Here is a 14,211-nt window from a genome sequence, read left to right on the forward strand (position 1 = left end):
ATAAATTCTGTTTTCTCCAACATAGGTGTGTCCGGTCCACGGCGTCATCCTTACTTGTGGGAACCAATACCAAAGCTTTAGGACACGGATGAAGGGAGGGAGCAAATCAGGTCACCTAAATGGAAGGCACCACGGCTTGCAAAACCTTTCTCCCAAAAACAGCCTCAGAAGAAGCAAAAGTATCAAACTTGTAAAATTTGGTAAAAGTGTGCAGTGAAGACCAAGTCGCTGCCCTACATATCTGATCAACAGAAGCCTCGTTCTTGAAGGCCCATGTGGAAGCCACAGCCCTAGTGGAATGAGCTGTGATTCTTTCAGGAGGCTGCCGTCCGGCAGTCTCGTAAGCCAATCTGATGATGCTTTTAATCCAAAAAGAGAGAGAGGTAGAAGTTGCTTTTTGACCTCTCCTTTTACCAGAATAAACAACAAACAAGGAAGATGTTTGTCTAAAATCCTTTGTAGCATCTAAATAGAATTTTAGAGCGCGAACAACATCCAAATTGTGCAACAAACGTTCCTTCTTCGAAACTGGTTTCGGACACAAAGAAGGCACGACTATCTCCTGGTTAATGTTTTTGTTAGAAACAACTTTTGGAAGAAAACCAGGTTTAGTACGTAAAACCACCTTATCTGCATGGAACACCAGATAAGGAGGAGAACACTGCAGAGCAGATAATTCTGAAACTCTTCTGGCAGAAGAAATTGCAACCAAAAACAAAACTTTCCAAGATAATAACTTAATATCAACGGAATGTAAGGGTTCAAACGGAACCCCCTGAAGAACTGAAAGAACTAAGTTGAGACTCCAAGGAGGAGTCAAAGGTTTGTAAACAGGCTTGATTCTAACCAGAGCCTGAACAAAGGCTTGAACATCTGGCACAGCTGCCAGCTTTTTGTGAAGTAACACAGACAAGGCAGAAATCTGTCCCTTCAAGGAACTTGCAGATAATCCTTTCTCCAATCCTTCTTGGAGAAAGGATAGAATCTTAGGAATCTTTACCTTGTCCCAGGGGAATCCTTTAGATTCACACCAACAGATATATTTTTTCCATATTTTGTGGTAAATTTTTCTAGTTACAGGCTTTCTGGCCTGAACAAGAGTATCAATAACAGAATCTGAGAACCCTCTTTTTGATAAAATCAAGCGTTCAATCTCCAAGCAGTCAGCTGGAGTGAGACCAGATTCGGATGTTCGAACGGACCTTGAACAAGAAGGTCTCGTCTCAAAGGTAGCTTCCATGGTGGAGCCCATGACATATTCACCAGATCTGCATACCAAGTCCTGCGTGGCCACGCAGGAGCTATCAAGATCACCGACGCCCTCTCCTGATGGATCCTGGCTACCAGCCTGGGGATGAGAGGAAACGGCGGGAATACATAAGCTAGTTTGAAGGTCCAAGGTGCTACTAGTGCATCTACTAGAGTCGCCTTGGGATCCCTGGATCTGGACCCGTAGCAAGGAACCTTGAAGTTCTGACGAGAGGCCATCAGATCCATGTCTGGAATGCCCCACAGTTGAGTGATTTGGGCAAAGATTTCCGGATGGAGTTCCCACTCCCCCGGATGCAATGTCTGACGACTCAGAAAATCCGCTTCCCAATTTTCCACTCCTGGGATGTGGATTGCAGACAGGTGGCAGGAGCGAGTCTCCGCCCATTGAATGATTTTGGTCACTTCTTCCATCGCCAGGGAACTCCTTGTTCCCCCCTGATGGTTGATGTACGCAACAGTCGTCATGTTGTCTGATTGAAACCGTATGAACTTGGCCTTCGCTAGCTGAGGCCAAGCCTTGAGAGCATTGAATATCGCTCTCAGTTCCAGAATATTTATCGGTAGAAGAGATTCTTCCCGAGACCAAAGACCCTGAGCTTTCAGGGATCCCCAGACCGCGCCCCCGCCCATCAGACTGGCGTCGGTCGTGACAATGACCCACTCTGGTCTGCGGAAGGTCATCCCTTGTGACAGGTTGTCCAGGGACAGCCACCAACGGAGTGAGTCTCTGGTCCTCTGATTTACTTGTATCTTCGGAGACAAGTCTGTATAGTCCCCATTCCACTGACTGAGCATGCACAGTTGTAATGGTCTTAGATGAATGCGCGCAAAAGGAACTATGTCCATTGCCGCTACCATCAAACCTATTACTTCCATGCACTGCGCTATGGAAGGAAGAGGAACGGAATGAAGTGTCCGACAAGAGTTTAGAAGTTTTGTTTTTCTGGCCTCTGTCAGAAAAATCCTCATTTCTAAGGAGTCTATTATTGTTCCCAAGAAGGGAACCCTTGTCGACGGAGATAGAGAACTCTTTTCCACATTCACTTTCCATCCGTGAGATCTGAGAAAGGCCAGGACTATGTCCGTGTGAGCCTTCGCTTGAGGAAGGGACGACACTTGAATCAGAATGTCGTCCAAGTAAGGTACTACTGCAATGCCCCTTGGTCTTAGCACCGCTAGAAGGGACCCTAGTACCTTTGTGAAAATCCTTGGAGCAGTGGCTAATCCGAAAGGAAGCGCCACGAACTGGTAATGCTTGTCCAGGAATGCGAACCTTAGGAACCGATGATGTTCCTTGTGGATAGGAATATGTAGATACGCATCCTTTAAATCCACCGTGGTCATGAATTGACCTTCCTGGATGGAAGGAAGAATTGTTCGAATGGTTTCCATCTTGAACGATGGAACCTTGAGAAACTTGTTTAAGATCTTGAGATCTAAGATTGGTCTGAACGTTCCCTCTTTTTTGGGAACTATGAACAGATTGGAGTAGAACCCCATCCCTTGTTCTCCTAATGGAACAGGATGAATCACTCCCATTTTTAGCAGGTCTTCTACACAATGTAAGAATGCCTGTCTTTTTATGTGGTCTGAAGACAATTGAGACCTGTGGAACCTCCCCCTTGGGGGAAGCCCCTTGAATTCCAGAAGATAACCTTGGGAGACTATTTCTAGTGCCCAAGGATCCAGAACATCTCTTGCCCAAGCCTGAGCGAAGAGAGAGAGTCTGCCCCCCACCAGATCCGGTCCCGGATCGGGGGCCAACATTTCATGCTGTCTTGGTAGCAGTGGCAGGTTTCTTGGCCTGCTTTCCCTTGTTCCAGCCTTGCATTGGTCTCCAGGCTGGCTTGGCTTGAGAAGTATTACCCTCTTGCTTAGAGGACGTAGCACTTGGGGCTGGTCCGTTTCTACGAAAGGGACGAAAATTAGGTTTATTTTTGGCCTTGAAAGACCTATCCTGAGGAAGGGCGTGGCCCTTACCCCCAGTGATATCAGAGATAATCTCTTTCAAGTCAGGGCCAAACAGCGTTTTCCCCTTGAAAGGAATGTTAAGTAGTTTGTTCTTGGAAGACGCATCCGCTGACCAAGATTTCAACCAAAGCGCTCTGCGCGCCACAATAGTAAACCCAGAATTTTTCGCCGCTAACCTAGCCAATTGCAAAGTGGCGTCTAGGGTGAAAGAATTAGCCAATTTGAGAGCACGGATTCTGTCCATAATCTCCTCATAAGGAGGAGAATCACTATCGATCGCCTTAACTAGTTCATCGAACCAGAAACACGCGGCTGTAGTGACAGGGACAATGCATGAAATTGGTTGTAGAAGGTAACCTTGCTGAACAAACATCTTTTTAAGCAAACCTTCTAATTTTTTATCCATAGGATCTTTGAAAGCACAACTATCTTCTATGGGTATAGTGGTGCGTTTGTTTAAAGTAGAAACCGCTCCCTCGACCTTGGGGACTGTCTGCCATAAGTCCTTTCTGGGGTCGACCATAGGAAACAATTTTTTAAATATGGGGGGAGGGACGAAAGGTATACCGGGCCTTTCCCATTCTTTATTTACAATGTCCGCCACCCGCTTGGGTATAGGAAAAGCTTCTGGGAGCCCCGGGACCTCTAGGAACTTGTCCATTTTACATAGTTTCTCTGGGATGATCAAATTCTCACAATCATCCAGAGTGGATAATACCTCCTTAAGCAGAGCGCGGAGATGTTCCAACTTAAATTTAAATGTAATCACATCGGGTTCAGCTTGTTGAGAAATTTTCCCTGAATCTGAAATTTCTCCCTCAGACAAAACCTCCCTGGCCCCCTCAGACTGGTGTCGGGGCATTTCAGAACCATTATCATCAGCGTCCTCATGCTCTTCAGTATCTAAAACAGAGCAGTCGCGCTTACGCTGATAAGTGGGCATTTTGGCTAAAATGTTTTTGATAGAATTATCCATTACAGCCGTTAATTGTTGCATAGTAAGGAGTATTGGCGCGCTAGATGTACTAGGGGCCTCCTGAGTGGGCAAGACTCGTGTAGACGAAGGAGGGAATGATGCAGTACCATGCTTACTCCCCTCACTTGAGGAATCATCTTGGGCATCATTTTCAGTGTCACATAAATCACATTTATTTAAATGAGAAGGAACCCTGGCTTCCCCACATTCAGAACACAGTCTATCTGGTAGTTCAGACATGTTAAACAGGCATAAACTTGATAACAAAGTACAAAAAACGTTTTAAAATAAAACCGTTACTGTCACTTTAAATTTTAAACTGAACACACTTTATTACTGCAATTGCGAAAAAGTATGAAGGAATTGTTCAAAATTCACCAAAATTTCACCACAGTGTCTTAAAGCCTTAAAAGTATTGCACACCAAATTTGGAAGCTTTAACCCTTAAAATAACGGAACCGGAGCCGTTTTTAACTTTAACCCCTTTACAGTCCCTGGTATCTGCTTTGCTGAGACCCAACCAAGCCCAAAGGGGAATACGATACCAAATGATGCCTTCAGAAAGTCTTTTCTATGTATCAGAGCTCCTCACACATGCGACTGCATGTCATGCCTCTCAAAAACAAGTGCGCAATACCGGCGCGAAAATGAGGCTCTGCCTATGATTAGGGAAAGCCCCTAAAGAATAAGGTGTCTAAAACAGTGCCTGCCGATATTATTTTACCAAAATACCCATATTAAATGATTCCTCAAGGCTAAATATGTGTAATATATGAATCGATTTAGCCCAGAAAAAGTCTACAGTCATAATAAGCCCTTGTCAAGCCCTTATTTACTTTCTGAATAAACATGGCTTACCGGATCCCATAGGGAAAATGACAGCTTCCAGCATTACATCGTCTTGTTAGAATGTGTCATACCTCAAGCAGCAAAAGACTGCTCACTGTTCCCCCAACTGAAGTTAATTCCTCTCAACAGTCCTGTGTGGAACAGCCATGGATTTTAGTAACGGTTGCTAAAATCATTTTCCTCTTACAAACAGAAATCTTCATCTCTTTTCTGTTTCAGAGTAAATAGTACATACCAGCACTATTTTAAAATAACAAACTCTTGATTGAATAATAAAAACTACAGTTAAACACTAAAAAACTCTAAGCCATCTCCGTGGAGATGTTGCCTGTACAACGGCAAAGAGAATGACTGGGGTAGGCGGAGCCTAGGAGGGATCATGTGACCAGCTTTGCTGGGCTCTTTGCCATTTCCTGTTGGGGAAGAGAATATCCCACAAGTAAGGATGACGCCGTGGACCGGACACACCTATGTTGGAGAAATTATCTTTATAGTCAGAAGTGTTTGATTTATTTAAAATTGTTTAGAAAAACTTTGATATTTACTCCTTGTCAGCTGTGGAAGCGCCCTTTTTCATTCTCTAAAACTTGCTTAAACTACAGAAGCATGCAGGGTTTTTAAAATTAACACAACAGTCCTAGAGATATGGATTTGTCACTGTTTCTAACATGTTTTTTGTTTAATTTTAACTAGATATCAGTTATGGTAGTATAATTTATTTAAAGGGACAGTCTACACCAGAATTGTTATTGTTTTAAAAGATAGATAATCCCTTGTTTACCCATTCCTTAGTTTTGCATAGCCAACCCAGTTATATATATATTTTTTTTTACCTCTGTGATTATCTTGTATCTAAGCCTCTGCAGACTGCCCCTTTATTTGTTCTTTTGACAGACTTGCAGTTTAGCCAATCAGTGATGGCTCCCAGGTAACTTCACGTGCACGAGCACAGTGTTATCTATATGAAAAAAATGAACTAACACCCTCTAGTGGTGAAAAACCTGTTAAAATGCATTCTTAAGAGGCGGCCTTCAAGGTCTAAGAAATTAGCATATGAACCTCCTAGCTTTCAACTAAGAATACCAAGTGAACAAAGAAAAATTGGTGATAAAAGTAAATTGGAAAATTGTTTAAAATTACATGCCCTATCTGAATCATTAAAGTTTTTTTTGGACTAGACTGTCCCTTTAAGTTGTATGTATATATATATATATATATATATATATATATATATTTTTAATAAATGTAAAATGTTTGGTACAGTGGTTGCATAAGGGTTAACATTAGTGATATAAAGAGGGTGCATTTGGTTATTTTGTGCCAATATGCTTGCTTTCAAATCCAGATTTATTTTTGTGAGATTGCAACACACTAAGATCTAGATTTGCACGGATCTTAATGTGTTGCACTTTAACAAGAACAAATCTGGCTCCATAAACTGCCAAATGCAGCTTGCGTCCACCATCTTCGGGATTCGGATACGCCCGAAATAGACAAATGCACATGTCTAGTTTAGTTGTATGTATGGTCAGCTGCTGTCTGTTATGGTATAAATTAATGAATATACAGTGCTGCTATATCTGGCTGGACTATGTTGTGGATTTTGGAGCGTTGTCAGTAACCCCTGATAGTGTGAACTTTTATTATACCAGTGCTGTACTGTACGCGTTTTCAAGTTTGCTACGAATGATAGATGTTCGCAGAAGTTTGCTTCTTAACCAGTCTGAGCAAAGCATTGTTCAAAAAGAGCCTTAAATACAGAACTGTGCTGACAGTATTATTAATAATAATAATAATAATAAATAGGCAAAACATTGAGTATATTAACACCAAACTGACTACTTTGGGGAGGTATCAAAATAAATACTCTCATCTATTTAGCATTTGAAAAACACAAATTTAGCAGCCAAAAGGATACTTTTGTAGGCAGTTGTGAAGTCCTTATTCAGCATCCAGTCAAGAATATTAGCTATGTCAGACTTCAGTGGATGTCCTGTACAGGTATACACAGTATCCTCAGTGACTTTCCCATAAGCCATATTTGTACTCTGTAAGATAAAAACACAGCGAAGACAAGAAAATTAAAATTTTAAAGAAAAAGGATAATTTTGTAAATCAATATTAATGGTCATACTAAACAAATTATCTGCTGTTTCATTACAGAAGTATATTATTATTTATTTTATTTTTTTAACTTAAAGTCATGTGGGTTTAACACCTGCTAAAATGCACAAAAGGCAAAAAAAAAAAAAAAAAAAAAAAAAAAAAAAAAGTAACTTACCTACTGTGGGTCCACCCTACCCTCAGAAAAGTATACACAAACCTTGCTTTTGGTTAAACTATTTTAACAAAACAGAGATTTTTGTTTAACGTGTATCTTTAACCATCACATTAATAGCTTTAACAATTATATTAAAGACCTGTCCATTAGCTTAAAAAAAAAAAAAAAGACAAACAGCTATTTATATTACACACAAGAACATTTGAAGAGTTTCTTTAGTACATCTGACCTGTAAGATATTCAAAGCTCTACGCATGTCTCCACTGGAAAGGGTCACCAATGCTTTCATTCCATCCGGGCTAATATCCACACTAACAAAAAGAATATATGAAAAAAATAAATTGATTACTCAACCCCCATTGCAAATCAGGTTTATTGTCAAAATTGACAGCTGAGATCCAATTTCTTTAATATCCGGCAGGAGGTTTATAGCTCAAATAAACTCAATGTATTGATTTAATGTCATTTATCTATATCTAGGTTTTGCATTCTTGAATTTACAGCTCTTCTTTGCTAGTAATCCAATTGTATATAACCTATTGCAGTCGATGGCCATTGCCATCAAGACTGCTGTCGTAGTGATTCGGTGCCATTGGACTACAGCGCTGTCTACATCTATTGGAGACTCCTTTGATCAGCCAGCTGGTTTGCTGCAGAATACCAGCCCATCTCTATTGGCATAACAGAGTGCCGTGCCATCACCTTTGTGAGTACCCTGCATCTATTCACATTTTGGATTATAGTGGTTCTTATTGATCTACACATGTGGCGCCTCTGTTCTTGTTTTTATCATCCCTTCAGGTGAAGACAGAGTGCTGCCTTTGGACATTTGAGGATATCTGCTGGACTTTTTATTATTTTTTCCTTGGCCGGTTGCATCAGCATATTTTATACACCTGTTACTTTGTATATAACACACATATACATTGTTTCTGATTGGTTGTTTTTATGTATTCTATCTATACATACACAGTGTCATTATCTTAATTTGATTTAGCGCCTCCTATAGGAGCCCTGTGATTTTTTATCACAGGATATTCCTTCTTTCTGAAATTCAACTCCTGCCCAGCAGGAGGAGGCAAAGAGCACACCAGCAGAGCTGTTAAGTGTCACTTCCCTTACCCATAATCCCCAGCCATTCGGCCAAAGGAAAAAGAAGGGTAAAGAGGGTGAAAAACAAGGGTAAAGAGGTGCCTGAGGTTTATACCAAAAATTTGCCGTCTTAAATGTAATAAGGGCAGGTCGTGGACTCTCCCTGCCTGGAAAGAAAGAAATTTATCAGGAAAGCATAAATTTTGTTTTCTTTCCTATGGCATGGAGAGTCCACGACCTGCCCTTATTACATTTAAGACGGCAAAAACAGAATTTATGCTTACCTGATAAATTACTTTCTCCAACAGTGTGTCCGGTCCACGGCGTCATCCTTACTTGTGGGAATATCTCTTCCCCAACAGGAAATGGCAAAGAGTCCCAGCAAAAGCTGTCCATATAGTCCCTCCTAGGCTCCGCCCACCCCAGTCATTCGACCGACGGACAGGAGGAAAAAACAGGAGAAACTATAGGGTGCCGTGGTGACTGTAGTTAGAGAAAATAATTCATCAAACCTGATTAAAAAACCAGGGCGGTCCACGGCGTCATCCTTACTTGTGGGAACCAATACCAAAGCTTTAGGACACGGATGAAGGGAGGGAGCAAATCAGGTTACCTAAACAGAAGGCACCACGGCTTGATCCTAACCAGAGCCTGAACAAATGCTTGAACATCTGGCACAGTTGCCAGTCGTTTGTGTAACAAGACAGATAAAGCAGAAATCTGTCCCTTTAGAGAACTCGCTGATAATCCTTTATCCAAACCTTCTTGTAGAAAGGAAAGGATCTTAGGAATTTTGATCTTATTGCATAAGAATCCCTTGGATTCACACCAGCAGATATATCTTTTCCATATTTTATGGTAAATTTTTCTAGTTACCGGTTTTCTGGCTTGAACCAGAGTATCTATCACAGAATCTGAAAACCCACGCTTTGATAGAATCAAGCGTTCAAATGGTTTCAATTTTGAACGATGGAACCCTGAGAAATTTGTTTAGGATCTTTAAATCCAGAATTGGTCTGAAAATTCCCTCTTTTTTGGGAACTACAAACAGATTTGAGTAAAATCCCATCCCCTGTTCCGCCGTTGGAACTGGGTGTATCACTTCCATTTTTAACAGGTCTTCTACACAATGTAAGAATGCCTGTCTCTTTATTTGGTTTGAGGATAAGTGAGACATGTGGAACCTTCCCCTTGGGGGTAGTTCCTTGAATTCCAGAAGATAACCCTGAGAAACTATTTCTAGTGCCCAGGGATCCTGAACATCTCTTGCCCAAGCCTGAGCAAAGAGAGAGAGTCTGCCCCCTACTAGATCCGGTCCCGGATCGGGGGCTACTCCTTCATGCTGTTTTGTTAGCAGCAGCAGGCTTCTTGGCCTGCTTAACCTTGTTCCAGCCTTGCATCGGTTTCCAGGCTGGCTTGGTTTGTGAAGCATTACCCTCTTGTTTAGAGGATGCGGAATTAGAGGCCGGTCCATTCCTGAAATTGCGAAAGGAACGAAAATTAGACTTATTCTTGGCTTTGAAAGGCCTATCTTGTGGAAGGGCGTGGCCCTTTCCCCCAGTGATGTCTGAGATAATCTCTTTCAATTCTGGCCCAAAGAGAGTTTTACCCTTGAAGGGGATATTAAGCAATTTTGTCTTGGAAGATACATCCGCTGACCAAGACTTTAGCCAAAGCGCTCTGCGCGCCACAATTGCAAACCCTGAATTTTTCGCCGCTAATCTAGCTAATTGCAAAGCGGCATCTAAAATAAAAGAATTAGCCAACTTGAGTGCGTGAACTCTGTCCATAACCTCCTCATACAGAGTTTCTCTACTGAGCGACTTTTCTAGTTCTCGACCCAGAACCACGCTGCTGTAGTGACAGGAACAATGCACGAAATGGGTTGCAGGAGGTAACCTTGCTGTACAAAAATCTTTTTAAGCAAACCCTCCAATTTTTTATCCATAGGATCTTTGAAAGCACAATTATCCTCGATAGGGATAGTAGTACGCTTGTTTAGAGTAGAAACTGCCCCCTCGACCTTAGGGACTGTCTGCCATAAGTCCTTTCTGGGGTCGACCATAGGAAATAATTTCTTAAATATAGGAGGGGGGACAAAAACATAATTTATGCTTACCTGATAAATTCCTTTCTTCTGTAGTGTGATCAGTCCACGGGTCATCATTACTTCTGGGATATTACTCCTCCCCAACAGGAAGTGCAAGAGGATTCACCCAGCAGAGCTGCATATAGCTCCTCCCCTCTACGTCACTCCCAGTCATTCGACCAAGGACCAACGAGAAAGGAAAAGCCAAGGGTGAAGTGGTGACTGGAGTATAAATTAAAAAAGATTTACCTGCCTTAAAAACAGGGCGGGCCGTGGACTGATCACACTACAGAAGAAAGGAATTTATCAGGTAAGCATAAATTATGTTTTCTTCTGTTAAGTGTGATCAGTCCACGGGTCATCATTACTTCTGGGATACCAATACCAAAGCAAAAGTACACGGATGACGGGAGGGATAGGCAGGCTCTTTATACAGAAGGAACCACTGCCTGAAGAACCTTTCTCCCAAAAATAGCCTCCGATGAAGCAAAAGTGTCAAATTTGTAAAATTTGGAAAAAGTATGAAGCGAAGACCAAGTTGCAGCCTTGCAAATCTGTTCAACAGAGGCCTCATTCTTGAAGGCCCAAGTGGAAGCCACAGCTCTAGTAGAATGAGCTGTAATTCTTTCAGGAGGCTGCTGTCCAGCAGTCTCATAAGCTAAACGAATTATGCTACGAAGCCAAAAAGAAAGAGAGGTAGCGGAAGCTTTTTGACCTCTCCTCTGCCCAGAGTAAATGACAAACAGAGAAGACGTTTGTCGAAATTCCTTAGTTGCCTGTAAGTAAAATTTTAGAGCACGGACTACATCCAGGTTGTGCAGTAGACGTTCCTTCTTTGAAGAAGGATTTGGGCATAAAGAAGGAACAACAATCTCTTGATTGATATTCCTGTTAGTAACTATCTTAGGTAAGAACCCAGGTTTAGTACGCAGGACTACCTTATCCGAATGAAAAATCAAATAAGGAGAATCACAATGTAAGGCTGATAATTCAGAGACTCTTCGAGCCGAGGAAATAGCCATTAAAAATAGAACTTTCCAAGATAACAACTTTATATCAATGGAATGAAGGGGTTCAAACGGAACGCCCTGAAAAACATTAAGAACAAGGTTTAGACTCCATGGTGGAGCAACAGTTTTAAACACAGGCTTAATCCTGGTCAAAGCCTGACAAAAAGCCTGGACGTCAGGAACTTCTGACAGACGTTTGTGTAACAGAATGGACAGAGCTGAGATCTGTCCCTTTAATGAACTAGCAGATAAACCCTTTTCTAAACCTTCTTGTAGAAAAGACAATATCCTAGGAATCCTAACCTTACTCCAAGAGTAACCCTTGGATTCACACCAATATAGGTATTTACGCCATATCTTATGGTAAATCTTTCTGGTAACAGGTTTCCTAGCCTGTATTAAGGTATCAATAACTGACTCAGAAAACCCACGTCTTGATAAAATCAAGCGTTCAATTTCCAAGCAGTCAGCTTCAGAGAAGTTAGATTTTGATGTTTGAAGGGACCCTGTATCAGAAGGTCCTGTTTCAGAGGTAGAGACCAAGGTGGACAGGATGACATGTCCACCAGGTCTGCATACCAAGTCCTGCGTGGCCACGCAGGTGCTATTAGAATCACTGATGCTCTCTCTTGTTTGATTCTGGCAATCAATCGCGGAAGCAACGGGAAGGGTGGAAACACGTAAGCCATCCTGAAGTCCCAAGGTGCTGTCAGAGCATCTATCAGGACTGCTCCTGGATCCCTGGATCTGGACCCGTAACGAGGAAGCTTGGCGTTCTGTCGAGACGCCATGAGATCTATCTCTGGTTTGCCCCAACGTCGAAGTATTTGGGCAAAGACCTCCGGATGAAGTTCCCACTCCCCCGGATGAAAAGTCTGACGACTTAAGAAATCCGCCTCCCAGTTCTCCACTCCCGGGATGTGGATTGCTGACAGGTGGCAAGAGTGAGACTCTGCCCAGAGAATTATCTTTGATACTTCCATCATAGCTAGGGAGCTTCTTGTCCCTCCCTGATGGTTGATGTAAGCTACAGTCGTGATGTTGTCCGACTGAAACCTGATGAACCCCCGAGTTGTCAACTGGAGCCAAGCCAGGAGGGCATTGAGAACTGCTCTCAATTCCAGAATGTTTATTGGCAGGAGACTCTCCTCCTGACTCCATTGTCCCTGAGCCTTCAGAGAATTCCAGACGGCACCCCAACCTAGAAGGCTGGCGTCTGTTGTTACAATTGTCCAGTCTGGTCTGCTGAATGGCATCCCCCTGGACAGATGTGGCCGAGAAAGCCACCATAGAAGAGAATTTCTGGTCTCTTGATCCAGATTCAGAGAAGGGGATAAGTCTGAGTAATCCCCATTCCACTGACTTAGCATGCACAGTTGCAGTGGTCTGAGGTGTAAGCGTGCAAAGGGTACTATGTCCATTACCGCTACCATTAAGCCGATTCCCTCCATGCATTGAGCCACTGACGGGTGTTGAATGGAATGAAGGGTGCGGCAAGCACTTTGAAGTCTTGTTAGCCTGTCCTCTGTCAGGTAAATCTTCATTTCTACAGAATCTATAAGAGTCCCCAGGAAGGGAACTCTTGTGAGTGGAACGAGTGAACTTTTCTTTTCGTTCACCTTCCATCCATGTGAACTTAGAAATGCCAGCACTAACTCTGTATGAGACTTGGCAGTTTGAAAGCTTGAAGCTTGTATCAGAATGTCGTCTAGGTATGGAGCTACCGAGATTCCCCGCGGTCTTAGTACCGCCAGAAGAGCACCCAGAACCTTTGTGAAGATTCTTGGAGCTGTAGCCAATCCGAATGGAAGAGCCACAAACTGGTAATGCCTGTCTAGGGAGGCAAACCTTAGGTACCGATAATGATCTTTGTGAATCGGTATGTGAAGGTAAGTATCTTTTAAATCTACAGTGGTCATGTACTGACCCTCTTGGATCATAGGTAAAATTGTCCGAATAGTCTCCATACTGAACGATGGAACTCTTAGGAATTTGTTTAGGATCTTTAAGTCCAGGATTGGTCTGAAAGTTCCCTCTTTTTTGGGAACCACAAACAGATTTGAGTAAAACCCCTGTCCCTGTTCCGATCGTGGAACTGGATGGATTACTCCCATTAACAAGAGCTCTTGTACGCAGCGTAGAAACGCCTCTTTCTTTGTCTGGATTGTTGACAATCTTGACAGATGAAATCTCTCTCTTGGAGGAGAGTATTTGAAGTCCAGAAGGTATCCCTGAGATATTATCTCTAGCGCCCAGGGATCCTGAACATCTCTTGCCCAAGCCTGGGCGAAGAGAGAAAGTCTGCCCCCCACTAGATCCGATCCCGGATCGGGGGCCCTCAATTCATGCTGTCTTAGGGGCAGCAGCAGGTTTCCTAGTCTGCTTGCCCTTGTTCCAGGACTGGTTAGGTTTCCAGCCTTGTCTGTAGCGAGCAACAGCTCCTTCCTGTTTTGGTGCAGAGGAAGTTGATGCTGCTCCAGCTTTGAAATTACGAAAGGAACGAAAATTAGACTGTCTAGTCTTGGCTTTGGCTTTGTCCTGAGGCAGGGCATGGCCTTTACCTCCTGTAATGTCAGCGATAATCTCTTTCAACCCGGGCCCGAATAAGGTCTGCCCTTTGAAAGGTATATTAAGCAATTTAGACTTAGAAGTAACATCAGCTGACCAGGAT

The 14,211-nt window shown here is 42.7% G+C and overlaps 1 protein-coding gene across 1 annotated transcript in view; it reads right to left on the minus strand.

Annotated features, from left to right (window-relative positions):
* The window catches only part of RFC5 (replication factor C subunit 5), a gene marked incomplete in the record, with an annotated part of 128,945 nt that overhangs the window by 47,058 nt on the left and 67,676 nt on the right, over positions 1-14,211 (minus strand). Inside the window, 2 exon segments of the mRNA XM_053701683.1 lie at positions 6,987-7,116; positions 7,579-7,660. Of these exon segments, the coding sequence (XP_053557658.1) occupies positions 6,987-7,116; positions 7,579-7,660 (212 nt within the window).

This window comes from Bombina bombina, chromosome 2 (assembly GCF_027579735.1).
Source record: "Bombina bombina isolate aBomBom1 chromosome 2, aBomBom1.pri, whole genome shotgun sequence".
Classification (NCBI taxonomy): Eukaryota; Metazoa; Chordata; class Amphibia; order Anura; family Bombinatoridae; genus Bombina; species Bombina bombina.